Raw genomic sequence first — 17,144 nt, forward strand, 5'->3', positions numbered from 1 at the left:
TTCACTCGCCCTCATGCCTTGTTCTGTTCCTCAACAGTTGGTCGAGCAGGGAAACAGTCAGCAGATTGGAGCTTTTGGCAGGTTTAGAGTCCCTAAGGACTGATTCTTTACCCTCCTTGTTTGTTCTGTGTTCAAACATACCATTACAGTGTGTTGATAATGCCTACTTTCATCTACACTTTTGATGGTCTCCCCAGCAAAATCAAACAATGACCAGTTCTACTCTCACTTTGCCTTAGGGTACACTTTTGCTGTATGGAATAATTAGGTATGTTTCTATAGTATTTACTATATTTTGGGTTACCCATTGTGACCATGAACATCATTTGCATTCCTCCAGTGTTTGACCCTTTTAGAGAGGGAGGTCCTTTCTAGTATGACGTGAACAGTGTCAGTCGTGAATATAAAATGGTGTTATCATTTTTTTTGCAGTCACAACGTGTTTGTACTCACAGCTGCAATATATGAGATAAGTTTTAAAATCCCGCCCATCAGGTTTGGATTTTTCATAGAAAAAAAATTCTCACCCAACAGGCATAAGGTTGATAAAAAGGCCTATCACTATCTGCAAATTGAAAAGTCAATTCTGGGCATCAAGCAATGGCAGCAAGCATCTATTGGCCCTTTGGGGACATGAAGGAAACAGTGTGTGTTACCTTTAGGCTGTGTTGGGAAAGTAATCTATTACAATCTCATCACTGTTTACATTCAGGAAAAGGCAAGGCTTCAGGGTAATACAAGTGCAAAACTGCTTTTATTACTCAATGATATTTGCATCATAAGACACACACCAAGACACCACACACATTCAGTATATGTGAAAATCAAATCACATTTCAAGGTATGTGGTTTGTGCCTCAGGGGCCAAGATAAAGGAAGGGGAATGATGTTGTGAGATTGAAAATGGAGACACAGCAGTGTGAAGCAGAGTGAGAATAGTTACAGATGAGCGAACTGAAGGGGGCAGGAGCCAAACCTCAAGCATGGAGGGGGGAGTTGGGGTAGGGGATGTAAGATGGTGGGATGAGAAGAAGAGAGGGATAAAGAGGGTTGGTAATACTGCACTTCAGTGGACATTCACCACCTTCAGTGTACCTCTTTTTCTGCGTTCTCTGTCACTGTGTGTCCTAATTTAAACTAATATTGGACTGACCCAAGAACAAAATCGGTAAAAGGCGATTAAAATAACAAAATGACACCCTCGGCCACCTTCTTTTCACTCTCTCTCTGTTTCTCCTAAGGGTATGTGGCAGCTGTGTGTGTGTGTGTGTCCAGATGAGCTGTCTTGAAAAGTAAGATGTCTGAAGATAAATGACTGTTAGGGAGGTCCTGATATGTGCGCCACTAGCAGCACTCTGACAGGTTGTGTGTGTGTGCCAGTGGGTGAGAAAGTGGTGTTTGCTTGCACTTGACTATGTGTACTCATTTTTATATATAATATCATCTCAAGTTTGTATTATTACAGCTATGTAGTTGATATGACAGACAGACTGACTGTTCCTATAGCATTAACTGTGACAGACTAACTGTTCCTATAGCATTAACTGTGACAGACTAACTGTTCCTATAGCATTAACTGTGACAGAGCTGCGGTATTGTCACTAATACTAGTATTGCAGTAATGTGAAGTATATCTCTGAATGAGAATGGGTTTTTATTAGCCTGGGCTTGACATTGCCCAGCAGGACACTGATGTTACAGCTTTCGGGTATGAGCAAGTTAACGTCTTTTGCACGTGCCATGCATCGTCCAGGTAAACTTACATAGGCTACTGCAGCAACAGACACACATACAGGCGACGGCGTGTGGGCTTAATGTCACAATACACAACAGAAACAGCTTGACGTTACAGTTAGCCACATTAGCTGCAGAATATGCTAACGCCAAGTTCAACAGGCAAGTGTTCAAAAAAAAACAGAAAGGCTACATAAAAATGGCACAACTTACAGGTTCCAAGTTTGAAGTCGGTATAGATCCATCCTTGAGCTGTTCGGATGATAGATTTCATTTGGTTGTGAAGTTACAGCCTAGTGTTGTGTAATGGTAGATACACAACTGAACCATGAGAACCTGAAGTGGCCTTCCAACTCAAGAGGAAGTGAAGTCTTTACTGAGGACCCACCTTGATGAGCGGACTGACAGATTTCATTTTCATTGTGTCCCTTGGAAAGCTGCTTGTAAATGTGAATGCAATGCAATAGACTGGGGGCGTTGTTTCACTCATTGCATTTGAATAAAGTCCACTATAGAGCAGAGTCAGTCTTTGAAAATGTAATGTCAAATGCTGTTTCCATTTTCATTGTCACATAGTTAGAAAATGGCATTTTAATCTTAATTTTGACCTAAAAAGACCATGAGCACATGGACATGTAAATGCAATAGACTGGGGGGCGCTGTTTCACTCATTGTATTTGAATATATTCCACTATAGAGCAGACTAAGTCTTTGAAAATGAAATGTCAAATGTTGTTTCCATTTTCATTTTAATATGGTCCTAGAATGCTCACACAAGTATGTGAAAATGAAAATGATTGCATTTTCATTTTAATTTTTACCCAAATAACACATATGTGGAAAATGATAATGTTATTGTGGGATTACATTTTGCATGATAATTGTAATTTAGTCCCCTATATACTTCCACATTCAGCAGCAAAAACTTTGTACCTTTCCTCCATGAGGTTGTACATTATATCAATTTAATTTTCTAAATCCAACAACAAAAAGGCTGTGAAAACTGGCTGTGAAAACTTTATGTAACATAGACTTCCACTGACTAAGTTTTTATTATCTGTGTCTTCTTATACATTTGTATACTGTTCTGTTTCCTTCTTTATGTCCTGTGAACACTTTATTACTCTTTTTGCAATAAAGATTTAAGGAGGAAAAAAATCTGATAATTCCGACACCTCATGAATGCATCAGCAGTCACTTCTCACCCTTCCATTTCCAACACAGTAGGAGGAGCTGTGGTAGCTGACAGCTCTGTCGGCTCTAATAATAATTCTAAATAATACGTGTGGTCCTCCAATTTCTCCAGATTTTATGTCTCTTCTTACTTTTAATAAACCAGACGACTACTACTACTACTGCTACTACTTCTTATTCATCTTCTTCCTCCTTCGTCGTACTCTGTAGAGTAGTTTGTCCATTTGGGCTACTGTAGAAACATGGCAGCGCAACATGGCGACTTCCATGTAAGTGACCCATGGCTTATTACAGTTTATTATGTAAGGTTTTTATACACCACTGAAAACATAGTTATGTATATTATATTGCATTTCTGTCAAAAGATCCTCCTAAATATTACACACTGGACTTTTTCCATTCCAATGGAATTAATTTATTGCACAGCTAAATTTTGCCAATGTTGCCATCCTTAAGGCCATTTTCACTTATGAGCTCAGGTTACCTCTTTTAACAAAGATGATACAAACACAAAACATCCATCCATCCATTGTCAACCGCTTATCCTGCGTACAGGGTCGTGGGGGGGCTTGAGCCTATCCCAGCTGACATTGGGCGAAAGGCAGGGTACACCCTGGACAGGTTGCCAGTCCATCACAGGAAACACAAAACATTTAGAAAACTAATGTTGACTTGATTGTGACAGACATTGTTTAGCGCTAAAAAAGTATAACAGAACAGAAAACAAGAACAACGAAAATGGAAAAATGGAAAATATTGCATCATCATGAGGGAAATACTGTAGGCTTTTGATATTGATATCATACCAGACATTTGAAGTTTTTGGAACACAAACTTCAAAAACATGGTGGCTTTGGTATCATCATTGAAAATCTCATGTTTAAATTCTTTGTGCTTGGGTATGACATAAAGTAATGTTTAATTCGTTCTCATGTTAGATTCTTTGTAGTGATGTGGTGCCTCAATTTTATTCCCCATGTTTGATTTCCTCATGTGCAACAGGACTGTTTAAGGCTATTGGCTATTGACTGTCTTAACATTATTTGATTTTTAAAAGTAATGAAAGGATGACGGGAAGATGGGCAGGGAGTCAAATAAAGAGAGAAGACTGGGTGGTGATAATGAGATGGTAATGAGACAGATGAGCTCCAACACAATTCTGGTCCCTCAGGTGAGCCCTTCTTATTAACGTGTCTGGAGACAGGAAACAGAATGACAAGCAGAAAGGCTCAATGATAAACACAAAGGTGGGCAGACAGAAATGAACACAATGCGGAGGGTAAAAATAAATAAGCAAAGAACCGGAAATGTTGACTGACTATTATTTTTTAATTGGTTCAATTAAATGATCACACATGCTATTAATAATCTTGACTATAAAAATTATTCACTATGTAATCATGTAATTATGTATCAATGAGAGCTGAGCAGTGTTGGCCACTCTGAAGGGAAACCTGTAACTTAAGGTTCGTTAAAATGTATATCATAATCCTATAATATATACTCCAAATTAATGATTTTAAGCAAGCTGTGATTATAAACTATGATTATATTTTTTTTTTTTATTAAAACATGATATTACAGGATATATATATATATACTATATTTATAATACTGGTCAATTGGTGGCAGACAGTATATACCCCAAGTATGTCTATAATGTGTCTGTTCCTCTTTTGGTGTGGATTGCTATGAGGTGTAGTGGCTGGATCAAACAACATCATAAACTATTACACATATGAGCAACTTCATTTTCTCCACACACAGTCTATCTTAGTATTTTTCCTCCAAAAGTTCTCAAAAATCTCTCACACTTTTCATTAAACAATCTTCATCACAACCTGAGGAGAGATTGCATTGTTAATAGGTAGATCAGATGAGTAATATAAAGCTGGGAGTGCACTGGGAAGTCTATTCTAGTGACTAAGTTGAATCATTAGCAGGAAAGGGTTGAAACATTGGCAAATATCTGCCTAAACTCATGAAAAAATAAAGATAGAACCTGTAAATGCGACTATAATTATACATAAAGTGATAAATTACACACATTTACGGTATACCTGTTTTATCATTCTTTCAAGTCTTTAAATCAAATGTATTGGGTGTGTCTTCTGAAGAAGAACTTCCCTCTTTTTCACCTTCCTTCCTTACACCACTCTGCGTAATCTTCTGTCAACATTTCGCCAACACATTTAAAACAGTATGTTTGTGTATGTTCGGGAATTAAATAGTGCGGGGATAAAAAAAAGTAAAATACTTATTAACAAAAAAGATGTTGGGAAAAACACTGAAACGACCTTACCTTAAACTCTGTCTCGATGTTGGCCAGTCTTGCCAGTTCATTACTGAGCTCAAGGGCGGTCAGCACAGGGTCTTCACTGCTGAGTGACAGGTAAGCTGCACTGGCCAAGCCCTTATACGCATTCATCCTGGAGCGTGAGTGACTAAAAGAGTCAATCTTCTGTTTCTCCACACATTCTGAACACTTACAGAAGTAGTCATGTGGCCTTTCTATGCGCGCCCCTTTTGTCAAAAGGATGTGGACGATCTCATACTCCTGGCAGTGAGCAGCCAGGATGATGGGCGTGACGTCATGTGAAAAACGTGTTCCATCCTCGTCATAAGCAAAAAAAAAGTCATCATCACGCATTTCCTGTTCCAGAGGGCTCAAAGCCAGTCGGAGGCCTCCACCAAAAGCAGGGTGTGCGAGAATAGCTTCAACGATTCGAACATAACCCTTGGAGATAGCCAAAAGCAGACCATCGCCGATCCTAGCCAAACCATCCTTCTTTAAAAGCAGCTCGGTCACTTCTAGGTGCTCATTGCCCACTGCCAGCTGCAAAGCATTCTGGCCCATGTAGTCCACACAATTGAAGTTAAGGGTTTTGGACTCTTCCAGCATTTTGCGGACTACAGGAATGTTTCCATATTCAGCAGCATCCAGAAAACGCTCCTCCTCCGCAGTGAGCGGTGAGCCACGTTCATTGAACATGTAGGCTGGGCCCCGCACTGCCTGGCGACGCCCCTTCTCTCTTAGTGTGGTGTGCCGGCGATGCATGGCTTCCACCCTGGAGACAGTAAAGGATGGAGGATGAAGAAAAGCTGAGATCAAATGATGGAGGCAAGAGGAAAAGACAACTGACTATGGTGTAACAAGACTAACAAAGTCATTACTGTCTTACGTGGACAGTGCTTAACACAGACTTCTCCCCTGACCCAAGAGAAAGCTTCACCAAGACATCTTTGATTTATCTGTCTCTGGCCAGATCAATGATCCGCTACCAAGGTCGAAGCTCAATGTGGGGCCATCTCAGGTCAAAAGCTCTGATTGGCAAGCGAGAGATGAAGCTGTCACCTCAATTGGCTATGGCACGACTCACACTATGAGTTAGTGGTCATCCAAAGAGACTCTTTTGCCAGTGGTGAATCTGCATCGACACATGCATTTCACACAGACATTAACATGTTGCTACTATTCAGTATGTCTTAATTTGTTTTTCTTCTTAAATGGAACACTATTTCTAGTGACACACGGTCACATCCCAGCAGGACAAAGCAGGTAAAAAATCTTTTTCATCGATAGGGACTACAATTCTCTACCTTTCACAGAAGCCCTGGTAATTACCCCTGTTCCTGGAAAATGCTCCTCCTATTGTATTTTAGAGTTACAAAGAGCTGTCACAATGTCTGCTTCTCCTCAGCCTGAGACTCTGACCCACACATTGAAAAAGGGTTGATGTTCCCCAAAGCTGTAAAAATTAGAGGGGAAGAAATGTTGAGTGACAGTGTGGGAGTGGAGGAAGAGATACTGCATATGGGTAGGTTTTGAAATGAAAAGTGGGAATGGGAATTCAGTAATGAAAATGATTACCCAGAACAGTTTAGTTCTCCAGTAAGGTTTAATTTCTAAAATGCTAAAATGATAACATGTAGCTCAAAGCACAATTGAAACAGTTCTTGTTGAGTGGACTAAAGGAATCACACCAACTTGAATAAGCATAATTGACTTATATTGTCCATACTAAAGACTGCCCCAAGATTTTTAATATCATTTCTGCTCTTTTATGTTATCTGAATTGGTGCAGTGACCTTACAAATGACACATACACAATAATGCCAAAAATAATAAAGCCTGGTTAGGTTGTTATTCAGGTTTATAATTTCCCTTAATTTGCTTGTCTGTGTGTATAAGCTCAGAAGGACATTGAAGGAAAAGGTGAAAATGGAAACCTGTTCATGATCGAAACATTCCCCCGGGGCGTCAAAAGAAGTGAAACTAAGAAGATAAAGAGAGCTCACCAATGCAAATCACCGTAGGAGAGTGTGTGTATGATTATGTGAGAGAGAGAGAGATTGAGGGAGAGTGTGTGTTTGTCAGTGTGCGTTTTAAAGTGCAGCTCTTTATTTTCGATTTGCACAACAAGCTGGACACATAGTCAAGGCCACAGTGTCAGTTTGACTGCAGTGTGAAGCCCTTTAGCATCGTTTTTGAATGCTAAAAATAGGTGCGTGGTTGAGGTGGAGGGTGGGTCAGAAACCGGACTTTCACCAAAGAGACCAGTGTTTGTTTCCCAAAAAGTCAACATAAGGTGTTTTAGTTATGCTACCTAAGTAACGTTACTTAACTTACATCACTTAATTATTAACACAAACCATGTGGTTGGTTATGGTTTTCTTAAACCTAGCCAAATAGTTTTTGTGCCTAAACCTCATCAAATTGCAACGTTTCACAAAGTTAACAACGTGCCATTTCACAACCTTAACCATCAGTTTAACTTTACATTTACTCATGTGGTAGACACTTTTATCCAAAGCAACTTACATTTGAGTAACAACATATAAGCAACAATAAAGCATCAGTAAAGTAGGAGATCTACAAGTGCCAATAGATACTAGCAGCAATAAATACTAGTAAGAGCTATTAGCATGTACGGCATCAATGGGTTAAATATCTAGGGAAAGAAGTAAGTTAACATATAGTGTAATTAGAGTTTTTCGATTGCTTAAACACAATTCTTGAAATTATCCGACGAAGGTTAAAATCAAGGGCAACTGGACTTGGTTGAAGATACTGGAAGACGTTTCGTCCCTCATCCAAAGGACTTCTTCAGTTCTGACTGACTGGCAGGGAAACTCAGCTATTTAACCTCAGTGGGGTCGTTGGCCCGGGTCATCGATACCGCTGGTTCGTTAGTGTTCCTTGTTGCTGTGACGACAGTCGTTACAGTCGTTAAGACTACCTGTGGCCAAGACTGAACGACCATTGTTGGTATCTTCACCTGAGGCCAATAGGTTACGTTTGTTGAGTTTCCTGGGAAGTGATGAAAGGACAGCATTGTAAGTGGGGGATAAGTGGTGGCGTAGACCCCCTCCCCTGTTCAATGACGGCTTCTCGACCCGTGTGTAGATGGCTTCCTTGACACCTCTTTCAAACCATCCATCTTCTCTGTCTAAAATGTGCACCTGGTGGTCCTCAAACGAGTGTCCTCTGTCCTTCAGATGTAAGTAGACTGTAGAGTCTTGACCTGAGGAGTTGGCCCTTCTGTGTTGAGCCATGCGTTTGTGTAGTGGTTGTTTAGTCTCCCCAATATACAGGTCTGTGCATTCCTCACTGCATTGGACCGCATACACTAGATTGCTTTTCTTGTGTTTGGGTGTGCGGTCTTTGGGGTGTACCAGCATCTGTCTTAGTGTGTTCTTGGGTTTAAAAAACACAGGGATGTTATTTTTGTTGAAAATCCTCAAAAAATGTTTGAGGATTTGAGGATAACCTATTGGCCTCAGGTGAAGATACCAACGATGGTCGTTCAGTCTTGGCCACAGGTAGTCTTAACGACTGTAACGACTGTCGTCACAGCAACAAGGAACACTAACGAACCAGCGGTATCGATGACCCGGGCCAACGACCCCACTGAGGTTAAATAGCTGAGTTTCCCTGCCAGTCAGTCAGAACTGAAGAAGTCCTTTGGATGAGGGACGAAACGTCTTCCAGTATCTTCAACCAAGTCCAGTTGCCCTTGATTTTAACCTTCGTCGGATAACTATGACCTGGATGACTGAGAATCTTCATAGACAATTCTTGAAATTGTGCCTCTTTTTCTCACCAAATTCCCAAAACATCCTATTTTCACACACACACATACACTATAACACAGTCTTGCACACATGAGATAAATTCAAAACAATTCTACAAAGGTTGGTTATAAATAATGTTCGTTTGTGGTTCTCACCCTCAAAAACCCTTTCACATGATGAACTCAACAAAATTGTATTCCTGTATTCCTTGGTGTACTATACAGCTTCTGGAAAAAGCCCAACCTTGATCCTTCCATTTCTCTCTAAGATCCTTGAGAAAGCAGTTGCCAAACAGCTGTGTGACTTTCTATACAGCAATAGTTTATTTGAGGTCAGGAGTTAATCATAGCACAGAGACAGCACTGATGAAAATTACTAATGACCTAATTGCATCAGACAAAGACTTGTCTCTGTACTGGTTTTATTAGATCTTAGCGCTGCATTTGATGCCATTGACCATCATATCCTATTACAGAGACTAGAACATTTAATTGGCATTACAGGAACCGCTCTAAGCTGGTTTAAGTCCTATTCATCAGATCAATCTCTGTACATGTTAACAATGAATCCTCCATGCACGCCAAAGTTAGTTGTAGAGTTCCACAAGGATCTGTGCTGGGACCAATCCTGTTCACTTTATATATGCTTCCTTTATATATGCTTCCTTTAGAAACACTCCATAAACTTTCATTGTTATGCAGATGATACTCAAGTATATCTATTAATCAAGTCAGATGAAACTAATCAGTTAGCTAAACTCCAAATGTGCCTTCAGGATGTTAAAACCTGAATGACCTTTAATTTTCTTATGTTAAACTCAGATAAAACTGAAGTTATTTTACTGGGGCCCAAGCACCTCTGTGACGCATTATCTAAAGATATAGTTACTCTGGATGGCATCACCCTGGCCTCCAGCACCACTGTGAGGAATCTCGGAGTTATATTTGATGTCCCTTAACTACCACATTAAGCAAATTCCAAGGGCCGCCTTTTTTCACCTATGTAATATTGCAAAAATCAGGAACATCCTGTATAAAAATGATGCAGAAAAACTAGTCCATGCATTTGTTACTTCTAGGCTAGATTACTGCCTAGAATTTGATAACAATTCCTTATTATCAGGCTGCTCAAAAAAGTCCATTAAGGCTCCTCAGATGATCCAGAATTACAGGAACTAGGAAATTAGATCATATTTCTCCTGTCTTAGCTTCTCTGCATTGGCTTCCTGTAAAATCCATAAAATAATTTTAAACACTTCTTCTCACCTACAAAGCTCTTAATGGTCGGGCACCATCTTATCTTAAAGAGCTCATAGTACCTTACTACCCCACCAGAGCACTGCGCTCCCAGAATGCAGGGTTACTTGTGGTTCCTAGAGTCTCCAAAAGTAGAATGGGAGCCAGAGCGTTCAGCTATCAAGCTCCTCTCCTGTGGAACCAGGTTCCAGTTTGGGTTCAGGAGGCAGACACCATCTACACATTTAAGAGTAGGCTTAATGGTACCTGGCACCTATTTCTAGGAAAAATGCCTAAAATAACATACCCAAAATAAATCAGTAATATCTCCTCAACCATTAGGCCTAGATGCATAAGTCTCCTCTCCATTCTGGTCAGAAGCTAAGCAATATAAATCCATTGTAGATTAACATATTTATTTTACCATTACAGACGGAAAAAATATATTTTCATCGTCGCCTGGTAAAAAAAAGCTTTATTATGATGCAATAAACCATCAAAACCATCCTAAGGTAGATTATAATGCACCTCAATATTTTCTAATACACCTAGAATACAACTGTAACTGTAAATTTGATGAAAAGAAACTGATATACAACAGTTATTACACAATCTTTAAAAAATATACCAGGCGAATGTCCATGTTTTGGCCATATTTTATATGTTCACTTTTATTGGTAGTTATCTTCAAAACATTATTTCTCTCCATACAACCACATTCCAAATAACAAAGCTTTCAAAACATTGAAATATTGATAAAAACAGTCAATATATATGACCAAAAGCACTCCCATGCTTTACAGGCCCACAGCTTGAGAACAGATCTTAGATTTTGTTCGTCTCGATGAAACGATTTCAGGCATATCCTGCATGTCCGTGTAGCTCCTACGGGTCGCCAGCAGAGGCCAATAAAGATCGCCTCCGCCAAATTACACTATTCTTCTGCACTTATATCTGGTGACACAAACAAAACTTAAGACCGCAACCGACCTCACCAAGATGGCGGCCCGCCAGACGATCTCTGTTGATACAAAGCGTGTTTTTGGGCGGAAAACAGCTAGAACAGCGAAAATTGATTACTTTCCTCTTTGATAAAGCTTATAGTTAGGGCTGGCTCAGGTCTCTTAGTTATGCTCTCCCTCTTTATGCAACCTAATTAACGCATTAACGCATGTTACTAACTTCACTTCTTCCCTTTCCCATAGTCTTGTGCTTTCTCGTCCCTCTCCTCTCTCTTCTATCACTTTCTGCAGGTGTTTCTGGCTCTGGAGCTGTGGAGTTGGATCTGTAGTTGCGAGTCACCTGCTGCCCTTGTGTTCCTGCTCGACATCCTCTGCTACAATTATTTTTAGTAGTCCTATTTATTTTATTATTGTTATTGTTATTATTATCATTAACATTATGATTATTATTATAAACATTACTATAAATATCTGTACCATTATTCATTCAGTCCGTACCAACATTACCTTTACTGTCTGTACCTCTGTGTCTATATTGTGTAGACTGCTCCCCCTTCCTCCCCTCCCCGATCCCTCGCTCCCTCTTTATGGCTATCTCTCTCTCTCTCTCTCTCTTACTCTCCCTCACCCCCAACCGGTCAAGGCAGATGGCCGCCCACCCTGAGCCATGGTTCTGTTCGAGGTTTCTCTTAAAAGGAAGTTTTTCCTTGCCTCTGTTGCCTAGTGCTTGCTCTTGGTGGGAATTTTTGGGTTTCTGTAAATAGTATCACAGAGTTTGGTCTAGACCTGCTCTTTTATGAAAAGCACTATGAGATAACTGTTGTTGTGATTTGGCGCTATATAAATAAAATGTAACTGAATTGAATATTGAATTGAACACACCAAACAACAAATTATCCTGCCCCACATCCTGTCTTTGGTCTGTGACAAGCCGGAGATTTGCATCCTCCTCCACCTCCTTCCCCTTCCTTTTCACCTCGTCCCCATATCCCTACTCCTCCTCCACATCAACCTCCTCTCTCTGCTCCTCCTACACGTCCTTCTCTCCCTAATCCAAAACTGAATGAACTGACTGTGGACCTTTTGTCTTTCTATTGAAGGTTCTGATTGGTGTGTTATCAATTACGATACTTTGTGTTTCCACCTTGGTAGTTGTGTGCTAAAGCTCAAGCTTTGCTGATATGAGTGAACGATACTGAATGTTAATGCTTTCTAAATGACCGCAGGGTGTAGGCAATAAGAAATGATGTGATTTGTGTGTAGAGTTTAGGGAAATGGATGAGCTTTTTGAAAATTGCAAGGAGAAAAAGAACACAGGAAGTGCATGTCAGAGGTTAGGGGTTAGAGGTGTTATAAGAGGATGTGTTCTCAGAAGAGATGAGTTTTCAAGAGCTTTGATCATTTGTAAAATGTGATGCCATGCAGTGAATACTGCCTTTTATTTATGCAGCTAATAACGATATAAGGTATTTGCTTCTTAAGGCTATAGTTTGTTTGTTTGTTGACTTACTACAATGCATTTTGCTGTAGGATGTACCTAATATCTCCCCAAGCCCCCATGTGTACACACAATCACACATACACACTCTCACGGACATATTTTGTAAGCATTGGGAGGATTCCTTATAAATGAGGGGACAGTCTGGCTGCAAGCCTGTTTAGATAACCTTATAGTCACGTAATGAATCGCCATTTTCCATCTCTATCTATCTTCCTCTCCATCAATCTCTGACTATTTGTGATTCTGAACTGAAAGAGAATTTACCTGCATCATTTCTGAATGGAATTACAGTCACAATAACAGGAGGAGGCAGACACAATGGAGATGTATAGATGGAGAGAAAGAGTGTGTGTGTGTGTGTGTGTGTGTGTGTGTGTGTGTGTGTGTGTGTGTGTGTGTGTTCGTGCGTGCACGTGTGCGTGCAGGGGAGAAAGAAAGAGAGACAGAGATGAACGAGAAGAAAAAGGAGAGTGAAGAAGGGATTGTGTATATGTACTCTATGTCTGCTCATATTCTTCACACATTACCATTGTTGCAACCAGGACCACCAGACGTTCTTTCCCACATGGGTGTAGCAGAACATGATGTTATACTACAGCTACAGCAAGAAGAGCTTTAACTACCATTTTTTACAAAATGCACCTATATCATGCTCCACCCAGCCCCAATATATTCGTCTCAGCCTACCTGTTGAATGTGAGCCCAATATTCACAAACACCCAAGAAAAAATATCTGGGTTTATATATCTTGCTCGATGTTCTGACTGTCCTCACTTACTTCTGCTCTCCACCATTTCACATTAAGCAGGTAGCATACCGTCAGCTTGTGTAAAAGGAGTGTGGATTCAACCTTACTGACAGGAGAATCAAAATAATGAACTGAAAGTCGGAATGGGGTGCAGAGATGGTCATGATTCGTAGTGAGGTCAGCAGCATTGGCAACCTTTTCACACATCATTTGCTTTTGTGGTAATGGACTGTTTGAAGCAACCCGCCATATTTTAACAGTTTTTAATCCCTAAGCACACACTGCACCGATCACTTGGGGCCCCTGTCCAAGGAAGTAGCTCCCTCTCCTATTAACAACAAAACTGTCAGAAAAAGGAGAAGCTTGCACCACCGGTGATTTCAACTATATTACACCACGCTATTGCAGAAATCCTCTCTTATCCAGCTTAGCTTCCTATCAATGATATTGTATTTGGAATAAATCATATTGGCAAGCATATTAATGTAAAATATTTAACCCATTAAAGAAAAATAATCAGTTAGCTATACTACATATTACTTCAATTTGAGTTACATTTTTGTATGTTTACGTGCCATTGAAGAGTTCTGACTTCTGAAACTTTATGATTAGCAGCTTATTAAATGCATGAATAAACAACGGTCAACAACTTGTGTTCAAATTTCAGCTGACAGCCAGAGAGTAATTATCATGAGCTTTGTTGTTGAGGTATCAAGCCAAGAAGACAGTGCCCACTGTACCCGACTACCTATGTTAAAAATGTTGCACTCAACTAAATGAAAAGCGTACCTGGGTGGAAGAAGTAAACACATCTAGAAACTTGTGATTTTTTTTTTGAATGACAGTCTGCTGTGTAAGTGATAATACTACTTATCTAAAACGAGCAAAACTCAAGATGTACTTCTTTTTGCAGTCAACATAGTATTATTCAGATCGATGAATATTAGCACATAGAAAGTACCTTTACACTTTTAGGAAAACAAACACTTTCAGTAGCCAACAGCTTTGGCACTCAATGAAAATCTCATTCAATGTCTGTCTCTTTATAATCAGTTTTGAATTGGTGTTTTCTACAGCTTGAACTTTCTACGGTTGGGTCCCCAAATTCATTATTTTCAGTTTAAGCAGTCAACTAGGTTTGGTAATTTACCGGTGAACTAGAGAAAAAGAAAAGAAGATGAATCAAGTTTAAAAACCAAATTTTGAGCATAATGAGAGACGTTTTGACTCTATTTACAGAAGGGACTAATGAATTAGCACTTTATCAGTCCACAGACATGAGCAGAATATTTAAGAAGAGTTATACTCTCAGCTCTCTCTATGCCTCTCTTTCCCCTTCTGTTTATCAAATACAAACACACACACACTCTCTTTCAAGCAGTAAATTTCCCATTTTTTTAAGATCAAAGGTGAATCGCTTACCATATTTCAGTGGTAATGAGAAACAGGCATGTTCATCTTCACTTACCCTCTTTCACACACACACACACACACACACACACAAAAGGCATCCAACATTTAACCTTGTCAAGCATCGGTGGGAGCATACGTGCTTTTTTTTACATGCAAGGCCTTTTAAGATATATCAAAGGAGCAGACCAGGGAAGATCAAAGACCCAACTCTGAGGCCTGCCATTCCCAAAATCTGATAGTCACAGCTAAGCGGGCAATTCTACATGAATATCCATTAAGTGTCACTATTTGTGTCCTGCATATAGGACACTACATTTGCAAAATGGCAAGGAGGTTGACAATCAGGATTTTCTGTGCATGTTTAGTGTGCATGATGAGTGTGACATTGGGGGGATGTACTGTGCAAGCTGATTTCTGTTGTCTGCTCCAGCTCAGTGTCACATGGTTTTGCCCCAGTGTCTCCCTCTCACTAAGACCAACACAAAACACAGACAAACAGTCCCTGCAGGCTTCTGCTTATGCATTCATGCACCGGAACCAATCAAGATGCTCTCTCCCAACACAAAGACAACATAAGGGCTGTAGCCGGAAAACCCCAAAAGACACACTAATTAATTCACATACCCTGCACTTCCTTAGGTATACATGCTGTACATACTGTAAATGCATTCACAAGGGACAGCTACAGTCTGACCACAACTGCCACACACAGTCAGATTATTAGAATGAGGTGGGAGAGGGAAAGAGACATCCGAGTTATGACGAAACTAATATTCTAGGCAGAAACACCATCCTTTAACACAAGCTAAGTAAAAATAACAGCAAAAAAAATGTAAACATGACTTAGTTAATACAGACTTAATGCACCTTCTGCAAAGATTTATTTTAGAAGGGACAACAGTTAAAAAGTGCATGACAGAAAAATACATGATGATCTTCAAATAACAGTAATCTACTGTACATCACAGCCCGAACCATGAAGAACCTGTAAAGCACAGTCTCCATTACTGCTTCACAGCTGCACTAACAGGTGAATACAGGTAAAAACGGCTGCTTTTCTCCACCCTCTCCAAAACTGACCTCTAACTGTTGACATTCCAGGTGGATTAGTTGCTCTTGATTAAATTCTCTCAACCCAGAATAGCTTTGTCATGTCTAAACTATCGCTCAGCAGCCTCTTTACATAACTGCAAATTGCAGTTTGCAAATAAGCGCCTGTACTAAACAAGGCCGCGAAACTGGTCACTTTACTTATTTATTATGAGGCTGGACAGATGAAAAAAGTTGTGGGTGAATATAAAATGATAACTCACGTTTGCCTATTGTCGGAGTTGAACTCTGTGTCGACGTGTTCAACAGAGTAGTGGTTCCCGTGGCCCGAGAGCTCCGGAGTCCGTTGGAGTCTCTGTCCGCGGTGCTGAACGAGCTCAGCGTTCACCGCTCCTCGTCCTCTCCACTTGGGGAACGGCTCATCGTAGTGGTCGCACGCAGCATCTATCCGCACACCGTACCGCGAACGAAACGGAGAGCCGGTGTCCCCGGTGCCCTGGAACTTTGGCGCTGTGAGGTGTGGGGAGTCCCCAGGCTCCGGGCTCTCTGGTGACGGGTGAAGACACTCCGGAGAGGCGAGGTAAGGCGGGTCTGTGTCCCCCAGCAGAGGAGAGGCGGAGGAGAAGAGGTCCAGGGGCCGTGGAGAGGAAGGAGATCCTCGGGGAAGACAGATGGACAGAGGCGGGGAGGGAGACTCAGAGAGATGCCCTCTCTCGCCGCTGTCGCTTTCCTCTGCCTCGTCAGACATTGGGAGAGTTCTTGAGCAACATGCACTTTAAATATTTTTTAGCTATGTGACAGACATTTAACGATGTTTGTCAAAGTTTTGACCGCACAAGTTTCTTCCGAGCCGATGTGCCAAGGCTCCACCTTTACACAAGAGTGCGCGCGCCAATTAGAGCACCGGGAGAGTGCGCGCGCAGGGAGCCAGCCCTTTACAAAATGGAAGACAACGAACAAGTGGCAACACCACAAAATAGCTCAACTTACACATTGTATTGGGCTGCAAAAATGATTACATGTTATGCTCTAATTTACTATCCAGAACAAAAAACAAACCAACAAATCTGTCTGATAGCAACTGAATGACTTTTTTTTTTTTACCTTCGATACAGATTTTACTGCTGCTAGGAACATTTACTGCTGCTAGGAACATTTGAGTTATCTCACAGATGAGGTAACTCAAATGTTCTTACTTACGACCAAGCACACATAACTGACTTTTTACCTTG

The 17,144-nt window shown here is 40.6% G+C and overlaps 1 protein-coding gene across 2 annotated transcripts in view; it reads right to left on the reverse strand.

Annotated features, from left to right (window-relative positions):
* Positions 1–16,708, reverse strand: part of LOC123957856 (short transient receptor potential channel 7-like) — a 59,062-nt gene extending 42,354 nt beyond the window's left edge. Inside the window, exons 1-2 of one of the 2 annotated variants that reach the window (XM_046030943.1) lie at positions 16,176–16,702; positions 5,231–5,996 (exon numbers count right to left, since the gene is read on the reverse strand). In XM_046030943.1, the coding sequence (XP_045886899.1) occupies positions 5,231–5,996; positions 16,176–16,660 (1,251 nt within the window). In that variant the 5' untranslated portion in view covers positions 16,661–16,702. Of the gene's footprint in view, positions 1–5,230; positions 5,997–16,175 lie in introns of both variants that reach the window. The other variant, XM_046030944.1, reaches the window with a different exon arrangement.
* Between the last annotated feature and the right edge of the window lie 436 nt (positions 16,709–17,144).

The sequence above is a fragment of the Micropterus dolomieu genome, linkage group LG19 (genome assembly GCF_021292245.1).
Source record: "Micropterus dolomieu isolate WLL.071019.BEF.003 ecotype Adirondacks linkage group LG19, ASM2129224v1, whole genome shotgun sequence".
NCBI classification, from domain to species: Eukaryota; Metazoa; Chordata; class Actinopteri; order Centrarchiformes; family Centrarchidae; genus Micropterus; species Micropterus dolomieu.